Source organism: Coptis chinensis, chromosome 1 (genome assembly GCF_015680905.1).
Source record: "Coptis chinensis isolate HL-2020 chromosome 1, ASM1568090v1, whole genome shotgun sequence".
In the NCBI taxonomy this organism is placed as follows: domain Eukaryota; kingdom Viridiplantae; phylum Streptophyta; class Magnoliopsida; order Ranunculales; family Ranunculaceae; genus Coptis; species Coptis chinensis.
In genome coordinates, this window is record NC_141456.1 from 77,515,954 (window position 1) to 77,528,498 (window position 12,545).

General features: G+C 37.9%; 1 protein-coding gene across 6 annotated transcripts; it reads left to right on the plus strand.

Moving 5' to 3' along the window:
• The first annotated feature begins 6,305 nt into the window (after positions 1 to 6,305).
• LOC147525261 (Ribonuclease P protein subunit P38-like protein) lies at positions 6,306 to 12,170 on the plus strand. 6 transcript variants are annotated; one of them, XR_015221163.1, is made up of 5 exons: positions 6,312 to 7,103; positions 9,466 to 9,524; positions 9,619 to 9,811; positions 11,010 to 11,496; positions 11,605 to 12,170. XR_015221163.1 is itself a non-coding variant. In XM_086605829.1 (4 exons), the coding sequence occupies exons 1-4, from the start codon at positions 6,417 to 6,419 to the stop codon at positions 11,361 to 11,363; spliced, it is 1,290 nt and encodes a 429-aa protein (XP_086461955.1). In that variant the 5' UTR covers positions 6,306 to 6,416; the 3' UTR covers positions 11,364 to 12,170. The 6 variants fall into 6 exon arrangements, 4 of the variants coding, with proteins under 4 accessions (XP_086461955.1, XP_086461961.1, XP_086461943.1 ...); XR_015221168.1 differs by having other exon boundaries at positions 9,469 to 9,524; XM_086605829.1 differs by having other exon boundaries at positions 6,306 to 7,103; positions 9,622 to 9,811; positions 11,010 to 12,170.
• Positions 12,171 to 12,545: the final 375 nt, after the last annotated feature.

Below are 12,545 nucleotides of genomic sequence, written 5' to 3' on the forward strand. Positions count from 1 at the left end.
TTTTCCTTAAGAATAGTTGCTAGTGGGTTGAAAGTAACCATTTTGAAAACTTGAGAATCACATAAAATTACTATTATGTAGGGCAAAAACTTCTTGAGTTAATAACAAAAATTAATTAATTAATCAACCCATCACTTGCACCCTCCACACCGAAAAGTAGTAAGCCACGATAGTGTGGACGTTTACCATTCTACATTCGTGGAAATACTTTTGGAGTTAACTTAAAAATCAATTAATTAACCCATCAGCGCCCTACACACCGAGATGTAGTAAGCCACGATAGTGTGGACGTTTACCATATCTTCATTCGTGTAGAGAGGTTTTTCCTATTAGTTCTACTTCTCGTCTACTTAACAACACACCACTCGTTAGAGTGGACACATGCCATCTAGACAAGTAAAACTAAAATGCTAACCTTCTTTGGTCCTACAAATAATAGCAGTGACTCCGATGGGGAGGATACCATTAGTTGCATCTAAGTGTATACCAATACTCAACTTCTTAGTCCATTATTTGTAATGAATCCCTTCAGATGGAGAAGTGAATTCATACATTAATAACTTCATATAGTTGTCCTTTAGAAGTTTGTTCTGGTGATCCGTAATTAGACTCAGCCGATATGGAGGAAGGCACTAAAACTGACGCGCAAGTATAATTACATCACTAACAAACCAGTAATAGAAACCGTGGGATTTATACGAAACTAAATTCTCGCTCCCACTTAGTTATTTAGAACTGAGGATCTTTCTGTTTACTGGTCAGGTCTATGTCCATGTTATCTATTATTCATGTGGGCTTAGTTTTTAACAAACATCCACAAATAAAAACATGCATATAGAATAAGCAAATATGAACAATAACATGGAGAATAAATTCACAACTGTTATGGCCTATATTCATTGCTCCATCTTGTTCGCCGAACTCTTTTAGTTGCCTTCGCAAAAATGGAAATTTGCAAGAAATCGTGGCCTGTTTCCTTCACTAGAAACCTCACGAAATCAACCGCATACACCCCGAGCGATAAAGCAGATTTCCCTCATTCGAGTTCACGGCGTGACCCATCTCCCCATTTATACACCAGATAGGGCGCGTGGTAGCTCATACCTTCAGTGACTTCCAGGCGCATTAGTGCGACCCGCGCTCCATTTTTGTTTGTCCAAGGCGTGTGGCGCGCTCACTTCCAGGCGCTTCAGCACGACCCGTGCTCCACCCGCGCTCCACGAGAAAAAACTCAGATCCAAATCTTTAACCAATCCAATTCTTGATCTTTTGATCTTTTGATCTTTACATATGATTACATCATGGATAAAAAAAATGACACGATACATACTATGATTTAAATTACATCCACCAATAATCAAAAACTATAAAAACCGATCAATTTTTCATAAAATCAAAAATCGATCCATTTCTTTTCAGAAATCATTCTGACAATAACAGTTGGTCTAGATGCATACAAAACCATGTTAGAACAGTTCTACATCTACCAACAAATCTACATGCTCTGATACCAATTGTAGGAACTGTTATTTTTAGAATGAATATTTTACAAACCGCGAAAATCCACACGCAGCCGAATTTATGTGGTTCACGGTTCTGGATAGAAAATCATACATTTAGATCAGCTTCTTGATATCTCTGAGATTCCAATAGCTATGAATCCGAATCAACAATCAACCCCTTGATCTTCTGTTGTATTCTTTTAGAATATATTGGACGTTATGTGGGCAACGATCTACCAACCCCCTTCTTTCTCACAAGGCTAGATCCAATTTTGGATCTATCTTTCCTTGACTCTCTTTTCAATCTAGTGAATAGTAATTTTGGCCAAGAGAAAAATGATTCTATTTATAGGCTACAACAGGGACCATGAGGAGAAATTAAGGTTGGGCCTCCTGACGGGCTTGGGCTTCCCATGTTCTCCCAGAACACACGGCCCAAGTCCGTCAACAAATGGCTTATTCCACTAAAGGTCATTGTTGCACTACCGCCCTAATCCCAAATTACGTGTCAGCGTTTATGGGCTCCATATTATATGCTCGTTGATCTCCCCATGTTTAAGATATCAAATGTCCGTTGATTAAGTCAAGTTACTAACAACAACATCAATCAACTTCTTATATCCTTGAGTAGTACCACTCAACCTCATTGTCATGTCGGATCAAATCCACCTGTAGGGTTTACATGACAATCCTTATGACCTCCTCAAGGGGATATCATCAGCCCGACTTCTTGCGGGACACGGATACCTTCTATAATCAACAACACACCTTACATACAATGTCATTACCCAATCCATCGAGTTTGTTGATTCACAAATGAATCTCACTCATTGATGATTTAAAGTAATGTACAATGCACGTAAGTGTCCGTTATTATATCCGGATTAAGAGGATAAGCATCTATAATAACAGAGGCATTTGTTTTCTTATATAGTCAGTATAAAGAGAAACAACCTCACTTGGTCATGTTCAATACACATAAAGTGTACTAGTGTAATCCTATAGTCAAGATAGACTAATACCAGATTATACTACAACCGTACCAATAGTTTGTCCAAATCCATCTAGGTTGTGAACGATTACTTATACTTTATAAGATACTGATGATATGATCTTCTGTGTGTCCACACCATATCATCTATAACATAAAGTATTAGACACATGCATATAACTAATAACATATATAATATGCATGACATTTGCCCATATGATTCTCATTCAAAATATAAAGAATTAGAGTTAATACAAAAGTAATGCTTTTAGTATATAACCCTATCAGTCTGGACCTGTGTCAGCATAACTATGCTGAAGAAAACTCCGCCACTCTTGACTTAGTCAACAGTGTCATCCTTGATTGGTTAAGCCTTTAGGAAAAATGACCACACTATCTATTCAATAAATTGTATGCCATTTGACTTGGAACCAGAGATAATGTTCTTAGGGACCTAAGCTATATGCCAGTTCCTTGCGTTCCCATGACATCACCACCGTGGTTGCTAGGAAGATTTGGGTTGGATCGAAATCCTAGCACACAATCACTGGCCTGGACTTATGTCGGCATGTTTGTGCCGAGGAAGACTCCCCCACTAATGTTCTAGCAATAACATATTTATTTTTTAAATAAACAGGACCTATCGTATTGAACACAATGTCGTGCTCAAGGCACCGAGATGCCATCGAATAAAGATCCCAATTTCTCTCCTACGATCGTGATCTCCACTATGGTTAAACACCACTATGGTTAAACATGATAGCTCTCATGATATCCTTATCAGATTCTAGTTATGTCTCTATTTTACCAGTTCAGCCTTTTAGGGTTACCTATATTGTTCCAAATAAACTTTGGGGGCATCAAAGGTAGAATATATATATTAGTCCATGTTATGTCATATAAATTCCTTTGGTTTAAGACACTGGTTTTGTGATGACACTCAACTCTATGGTTAATATAATTGGTGGTCAAATCAGTTCATGAGATGCACCTACATTACTAAGATAGATTACTTTTGCCTATGGTTACTCTCTTTTGATGATGTACCGGTCTCATGAACTGATCCGGTAGAGGTTTCTACACGACTAGGGTAGAACACATGTGGAGTCGCGAGTGTATCCCAAAATAAGCTGTTTAACAGTTTAGTCTGAGCATGGACACTAAGTTATGGGCAACTTCAGAGAACTTCTCGCTTAAAGAGTTAGAGCTCAATCCATGAGTGGATTGCAGTTCACCTCATCTGAGCACTAGAAGTGTTAGTAACACTTATTCACTCGGAAATCAGACTAGTTATTGTTGGAGATCAAGATAACATGGATCTAAGCCAATCAAAGTAAAGTTCTGAGGTGAAACACAAAATTCACATAAGATCTCCTACCAAGAGTCACACCTCAGTGGTGTCAGCTGACACTTGACAGGAGAGGGGGCATCTGTAGGGGTAATATTCCGTCCCTAAAGACACGTGGCAGAGTGAGATTACACCAAAGGATTGTTATCAGAAGGGGAATGGAGCATAAGATAATGACTCCAGAGCTGATGTGGTCAGTTCTGGACAATTCCTATGAGTTCAGGACAGTTTTTCTAGTTTGACTAGTCAGTTCTGTGAAGTAGTTCGGGAACTAGATAGGTCAATTCCTGAATTGGTCAAGAACTGGATGACGACCTTGTACAACTGTATTTCAGTATTAGAAGGACTCTTGGATGTGTTTAGAATAGGTGTTCCATTTATAGAAGACTTCTAGGTCTAAAGGCTTATTATGGAAACCTAGTCCAACTATGTCTCCTTCTATGTGATACCTTCTATTCTGATGTTGATCATATCTTGACAAGAAAAGAGGAAACCCTAGCGAGAGGATGGTTTCTTGGTAGCCAAGGAAACCTTATTCTAGGGCCTTCCATAAGTTACTATATAGGAAGTAGCAGTATGGGAATGGATGACGGATCCCTAATGGCCAAGATATAGAGGCGGCTCTCTGGAGGCCGATTTCTGGTCATCTCTTCTTGCCCACTTAGTATGTTATTCAGCCCCATAAAGAACTACGACAAACTTGATTCCTAAAAGAGAATACGTAGGCAGCCACTTCGTGGTTCAGTCCATATTATCAAACACTTCTATTGGTTTCGGTAGATACGCTTTGAACTAGAACACGGTGTGAAGACATCAGCAGAAGATTGTGGGATACTCAGAAAATCACCTACAACCATCATCATATAATTCAAAAAGACTTTGATATGCTTTAGTGACAATGGCTGAAACAAAAACCCAAAACACATCTATATAAGTTCACTTTACAAAGCGTACTACAGTTTAACTAAACTAAACATGATCATATTAAGACATCTTATCTTCTATTTACGACACTATATAAGTCCACTTTAGACAGTGAACTACAATTTACCTAAATTGAACAAGATCATATTAGGACATCTTATCTCCCAAGTAAGACACTATATTAACCTATTTTAGACAACGTACTACTGTTTACCTGAACTAAACTTGATCATATCAAGACATCTTATCTCCCAAGTACAACACTATATAAGTCCATTTTAGACAGTGTATTATAGTTTACCTGAACTGAACATGATAATATTAAGACATCTTATCTCCCAAGTACGACACTATATCAATTCACTTTTGAGAGTTTAATACAATTTACCTAAACTAAACATGATCATATTAAGACATCTTATCTCATATGTACTCCACTATGTAAGTTCACTTTAGAGAGCGTACTATAGTTTAACTGAACTAAATATGATCATAGTAAGACATCTTATCTCAAATGTACAACAAAATATGGTGCTATAAAATTTGTATTTAGATAACCTGAAAATACACGCTTAATACGGTTTTCATCCCTATTTTGCTTTACTTTTACAACATGTGGAAAAAATCCAATGATCAAAGTGACTTGGGACATTTAGGATGTTACTATTAAACTAACATTTAACTCGAATGTAACAGAATCATTTATAAGCGTAATCAACTTAAATGTAAACAATTAATTTTAGTCTATTATCAAGCACACGGTTATCTGCAGTGCTTCTCCAAATGAATTTTTTAGATGAAGAACTCTAGAATGAAAGATAATGTATCTTATCAGAGTAGAAATGGAAGGGAAAAAAAAAGAGAGGAAGGAAATTGGGCGGGAAAAAATAAAGTTTTCATTGGAGATTGTGTACTCAGGAGTGAATGTTGTTGAGAGAGAAGAAGAGACATCCAGTTTGGATAGGAATAGGAGAGAGAAAATAACTTCTGATGTAAGAGATGTGACTAGAGGGAAGTTGATATTCAAGGGTTTATATGTAAATTTATATTATGTTAATTTTATTTTTTTTCAAATAAAAATAACTAATCCGTGAGCGGAGCGAACATTTTGGGAGAAGGGGGGGTTATGCAGACAAAAACCAATTTGATTGGTTTATGTCTGTCTGTCCTCATCTCTTCCTTTCTGTTTTTTCTCTTCGTCTTTCTCACTCTCTCTTTTCCACTCCCTCTCCAGACACTCTAAATCTCCACTCTTCCTTCTCTATCTCCACTCCTCCATCTTCCTCTCCCACTCCGCTCACCCCCGTATACTAGTATGTAGAAAGTATTAAGGGTATTTCACACTATTTTTAAGTGGGGCCACATTCTGCAGTGGAATAAAACTTGTCGGTAGATATAACGGCTGTCTGTCCTCATTTCTAGGTCAACGTCCGATCATTTTCCGATGAATAAATTTGCAAGAAAAAAAATCAATCAGCGAAAAGTCTGTCACGACTTCGGTACCCCACAGGCCACAGGCCCACACCACACAAAGGTCAATTTCGTAAATTACCCATCACAGATTACGAGAAACCACAACAACCAAAATTAAAAAGATGTCAGCAAACTACTTCACTTCTCACTTTCACTACTTTCACACTTCTCAATAATAATGGCCGCACCAGAAAGTCCTCCTCAACACGAACTACTTCTTCCAAAAACAGTTTCATCCTACGTCGGACTAAGTTTCGCCGTATTTCTCGGACTTATCCCACGATCTATAATAAAACTCCAGTCACAAAACAGAGCACTAACTTTAAAACTAAGTGAAGCCGAGGAGCAACTAAAACAAATGAAGTCAAGAAGAAAAGAAGACTCAAAAGCAAATGCTAGAGTCGTTGAAATATTTGCTAGTCATAGGAACGGGTGGCAGTTAGAGGAAAAAAAGTTGGTGCATCAGATCGAGAGTTGTAATGAGGAGATGGGAAAGTTGAGAGGGAGAGTTGAGGAGTTGGAGAAATGTGTGGACAGGTTGGAGAGAGAAGTTGAGGAGAGAGAAGAAATGATTAATTTTATGTCTAGGCAAGTTAATAATGAGTATGATGATGATGATGATGATGATGACGTGGAGGAGGGGGATGAGAAGGTGGAAGTGAAGAAGGAGGAGTTTTATGGTGAGGAAGAGAGTGGTGGGCTGGAATATATGTCGAGATTTGGTGTGGATAGAGTTTTAGGGGAAGAGTGTTTTCTGCAGGAGGGAGAGGAACAGCAGTTTCTTTATGGGATGGGAAATGGGTTTAGTAGTGATTTTGTGTCTTCAGCTTCTAAAGTTTGGGCGGAGCGAGCTGGCGATTGGCAGGTACTAGTCTTATTAGATGCTATTTTATATTTCATGAGTTTCTAGTTATTATCCGTAGCTACTGTGTGCTATATTATGATGAATGTGTTTGTTTGAAAGGTTATAAGTCGAGGAATTGTTTAAAAGAATATTAGTCAAGGAATTGGTAGTCTCAATTTGAGTATGTTCAGCTGATATATTGTTATGATTACCACATAATGTAAAAGAGTATGTCGGTATTTAAGTGGGACTGGATAAATGCTACTGACAATGTAAACCAAATAAGATGGGAAATAACGAATCGGAGGTTTGTAATGAATATATGGATTATTGGATCCCTTAAATTATTCTGTGCATTCAGGATTGATGTTTTCAGTGACTTTTTGTATCAAACCCTAAACACAAAATCCCTAGAACTTGCTTAATTGGTCCCTGATCAGCAAAATTGTAACTACATACAACAATTTGCTATTTGGCTCCTCCTGGCAATTCGGTATATCAGGCGAAATTTGGCGGTTATAATAGAACCAAAACTAGGTGATTAACAACTTTTGGTGATCTTTGTGGTCGGTCCCATGGCCAGAATGGTCTTTATTAGAGATTTTGGTTGGGGCAGCTACCAAAAGAATTAAAGCCCTTAAACCATCGCAGTTAAAGTTCTATTGTGAGTTGTGACCAACAAATGTCACTAAATCGCTAGGGATAGCACACGGAGCCTTAATTATGGTTTCCTCTGAATAAACTCTTTCTAAGTCCCACTCCAATGCTTCTGTTGAAGTCCACCTGCCTATGTATGTGGATAAGGATGGAGGGAAACTCAATTTGTGGAATGAGACTCCACTTCAAGTACCGCCTGAGTGGTTATCCTGAATAAACCAACAAGAAAGTCAAGTGTCTAAGAACTCAACTCTAGTATGTTCAGTAGAGGGTTCTTATGTCCTTAAATGTGAACCATTACCACAAGATGTAAAAGATAATGTCCCTATTTAGAGGGGACAAGTTAAATTCTGATGCGGTAATGCCAACCATATAGTCTGCAAAACAAAATCACAAATCAGAGGCTTGTTCTGATTATATGGCTCCCTCAATTTATTTTGTGCATTCTTGATCAGTGGTTTCAATGATTCTTCGTATCAAACACTAAACGCAAAATACCTAGAACGTGCTAAATAGGGCCCGATTAGCAAAGCTGTTACTATCAACAACAATTTACCATTTTGGCTCCTCTTGGCAATCCTGCATATTAGGAAAAAATTGGCGGTTATAATAGATCCAAAACTAGGTGATTACGACTTTCGTGATCTTTGTGGTTGGTCCCTGGCCAAAATCTTCTTTGTTAGAGATTTTGGCATTGGGGGCGACTACCAAAAGAATATAAACATCTGTTGTGACCGACAAATGTTGCCAAAGCTGTATGGGATACCATCCAGAGCCTTAATTATACTTTCACAGAATAAATTCTTTCTAAGTCCAACTCTAGTGTTATTCGTAAGATCCTCCTGCTTATGTATCAAAAAATAGGAGATAAGAATAGAGGGAACCCCAATTTGTGGAGTGAGACGCAACTTCCAGTGGTGCCCAAGTTCTTTTGCTCAATAAAGCAACAAGAAAGTCAAGAGTCGCGTCTGAAGCTGGTATTTTTTATACAAAGATAAAAATAAGAAGGAATGATTGGACACCACTAGGAATGACGTCCAGTATTAGATGCCAATGGCAATGGTGCCTGAGCCCTGTGCCAAACCAGCTGAATATATAAGAGGAAATATTAAATTTTTTGTGAAATTCATACAGGGTAGAAATGTGGGGAACAGTTGGACCTTGATTGTACTTTTTTGTGTGTTTAAGGGACCATTGGAGTTGGTCTATGAAGAGTAATTCAGTACATTAATGCTAAGTTCTTTGAGTTGAAACTCAGAAGCATAGCTTGATTACATTACCAGCTTATGAGTTATGATATACTCCTTTCAGCTTTCTCCAAACGATATGGTAATGAATACAAACCACTCCCCTCTGTGTTTTATTGAAGAACACCCATCAGAAGAGCTTAAATAGTGAATCCTTCTTTTTTATTGTTATTCGTATAAAGGAATCTTATATGTAATCATTTAATTAGTTATAGGAAGTGTAATTTTGTAGGTACATAATTGAGGTATATGCTTTCATTTTATTAATAGAAAGGTTACAAATTGTAATTCGTTCTACTCATACCAAATGTGATGCATTAAAAAATCTAGGCTATCAGTTTAACATCCTTTTGAGATACTTAAGTAAGGTTCTTGAATATTTCTATTTGTTGCTTAACCTTTTTATCATTTTAAGGTATTGCAAAGATCTGTAAATAGTCAAACCACTGAACTAGACATTATTAATGCATCTGTTGTAGCAGGATGAACGGTGTGATTCTGTAGTGTCATCGTATCAGGCAAAACATTTTGTAGCAAGGTAATTCATACAGCTGTTGCTTATATACCTTCGAAAGTAAAATTTCTTGACTGCTCTCAAAATTACATGAAAATGGAAAGTGTTTTTTATTCAGAAGAGAGTCCCCTTGGAAGCTAGATGGTGAATCAACAGGAGTTCCCTCCAAATTGAAATTACTTGAGCAAGAATTACTAAATTTGGAAAAGATTGATAAAGGTGAACTCTCAAAGATTCCATCTTTGTTGAGGAAGCAAGCCAAGCGGTATCAAGCGCTTGCAATAAAGATTGATGACCTATGCGGAAAAATGGTAAGCCATGTAAAACCTATTTTTTTGTGCCTCCTATATAATTATGTGGCTAAAGAAGGAAAGTATTGTCAATATTAAATTTAGCTATGCTGCATAGGTTGACTTAGTAAGCTAACTCATAAAACATGGTATCCACTTATAACTCAGTAGATTATGTTATCTGTAACCACTACTGAGACTAACTTTTGTTTGGAAGTGCTGACTACTGCTAGATTTTGAAAATATGGTTAAAGAAAAATTGTACGACTCTTCTATTAAGCTTCTCCGTTGATACTAACCATTAATATCAATGATATCAGTGTTCTATTTTTGCAACTTCCAGCTTATCAGCCATTTACTGTGGTTATACATTACAAATTTTTGAAGACTTCATTGTTCCTGTTCCACATTGTCAAGGATACAAGTCCTGTTAAGGACCTGTTAAAACCTATATCATTGCATGCCAAGGAATTAAAGATAGGGATATACATATAATCTTCTGTTTCAATATCCCGGTGAAGGGCCCTTGCGTTAAAACTTAAAAGCAATAAGATGTAGTCAAACTGTTCCCACATTTTAGCGGCCACTAAAATTTTATTCTATTTGTGTTTAAGAATGAAATCAGATTTTGCATTGTTATAATTTATGTGCCGTTCTCTATACTGTTTGATCGCATAATCTTCCAATAGTTGATGAAAAGCATTTCAGATAACCCATCGAAGGGATGTCTGGTGTATGGGGATATGCATTTGGAAGTGATGCCAGAATTTGCTCTTGGGTATCATAAAGCTATTTCAGCCTGCAATTTTTGCGCTGACCAAAGCTAAAGTTGAAGCAAACCGTATCTTGTGGGGGATCTGTTTTAACTATAAAAGTTATTTCCTATAACATGCCCGCTATTTTTTCAACCGCATATCATGTCCCATGCTTAACTATCTTCTCTATTTTATTTTGGTTCGCTTGAATTTTGACCTTGACCCCAATTAGTAGCCCAGTGATGTGATCACGCTTTCATCTAATCTCTTGCTAATAATGAAATGCCAACTTCTCAGTGATTTACTCTGCAATGGGAAGATGTGACGTTAAACATAAAAAAGTCATATGTTTGCAATCTCACAGTCAACCTGTTATTTATTAGTTTTTCATTGTTTTCATGGTGTGTTATAATTGGATGCTGGATGGTAACTAACTTTTCGCTGTCTCTTCTCTCATTTCACAGCGGGTGAACGATCCTTCTGACCCAACTCTTAACTCAGAGTGTCGAACCCGACGTCAAACAGAGTTCTTAATCGAAGCATATCGTCTTCAACAGCGTGCAATTGAGACTGGACAAAAGTTAATGAAATTACAAACTGAAACTGCAAAGAGCAATTTTAGCAATGAACTTGGGAGCCATGGAAAACTTACCACAAGAAGGTCCATGGATTCTATTAGAAACAACTTGAAAGAAATCCAGAGAAATTTGGAAGTTTGGCTAGCTAGAATTATGGGCGATCTTGAAGGCATTCTTGCTATGGATGGAGCTTCACGCGTAAGGGAATATTACATGTCTAGATATCCTTTCGTTCGGTAATCTCCTGTCTGTCCTAACTCCTAACCAGTGCTTATCCAGCACATCTGTTTTGGTACCTCCCCCACTAGTTCAATGCAGATGCAACAAGTACTGATTTCATGGAATGGACTTTGTTCACTGCTCTTGATCCGCCGTCAGTGTTTGACTCTTAGATTCATTTTGTTCGGCTGTCAGTGCTTGCTACAGGTAAAGGAAGTCGGTGTACATCCTGATCTAATTTGGGGAAAATGTTTTGAAGCAGGTGGCCATTCTAAAGAACCCACAGAGGCTGTCTCTTCGGTAGCGAGTGTTTGCCACGACATCTTCCAACTACGCAGACCTTTGCGAATATGGATATCCCTTTAGCGTTTGAATTAATCTTGTGGAAAGAGTGCAAGCTGTTCCTGAATATTGATGTGTGATCTGTTGGTTGCACGTGCTGGCTAACCACAAATTATAGTAGGTTTACCGTTTATGCCCTCCTTGTGGGGCCAACCGAACTAGAGATAGTTCAGGACTTCAGATACATTTGTGGTTGAAGTGACTGCTAAGAGGCATCATCCTTTTACGTCAGGTTAGGAAGGGGTAGGGCCGTAGGGGACCTTGATGATTTGATTGGCTTTCCACCTTCAGTACTATTATTGCTTAAAACGTCAAAGTTGCCTTTTCCAGAACATGGAAAAAATTGAAATTATTGTATTCGAAGTCACATGTGTATCTCTAGAATCAGATAGGTGGATCTGCCTCTACTGATAAGGACTGCACTGCCATGTTTTTGTCTATTTCTGTATGCTCATGTCTTTAAAGTTCATCTACGAAGTTCAACAATCTTGGCAAGGGCCCCGGGGGGGAGGAGGGTTATATGCGTTTACAGTAATTATTCTGATCGTGAGTTCTGTTATATGTACGAAAACTGTAGTTCTACGTAAACTGTAAATGGTTCTTTATGTTGTCCTGCTAGCACTCTGGCAGCCTGTTTTGTCTTGTCTCTTCCTAAAATAGAAACAGCGTTTGCAGAACTGAACGAACACGTGACTTCTTGCACGACCGTTAAGGGTGTGTTTGTTTAGTGGCAAATGGGGGTGGCAAATAAAATTTTCCCACTAGATGCACTATTTGCCAGTGTTTGGCTGCATTTAAGGGTAGTGGCAAACACTATTTGTTATTTGCCGGCAAATGAAATTTTCCCACTAGAAGTGGGAA

Bases quoted from the DNA above. Each gene is read 5' to 3' on its own strand.
- LOC147525261 (XM_086605817.1), top strand. From the start codon at position 6,417: ATGGCCGCACCAGAAAGTCCTCCTCAACACGAACTACTTCTTCCAAAA. The intron at 9,525-9,618 runs GTAATTCATACA...TTTTTTATTCAG, and splicing joins GCAAAACATTTTGTAGCAAG to AAGAGAGTCCCCTTGGAAGC. The intron at 9,812-11,009 runs GTAAGCCATGTA...CTCATTTCACAG, and splicing joins ATGACCTATGCGGAAAAATG to CGGGTGAACGATCCTTCTGA.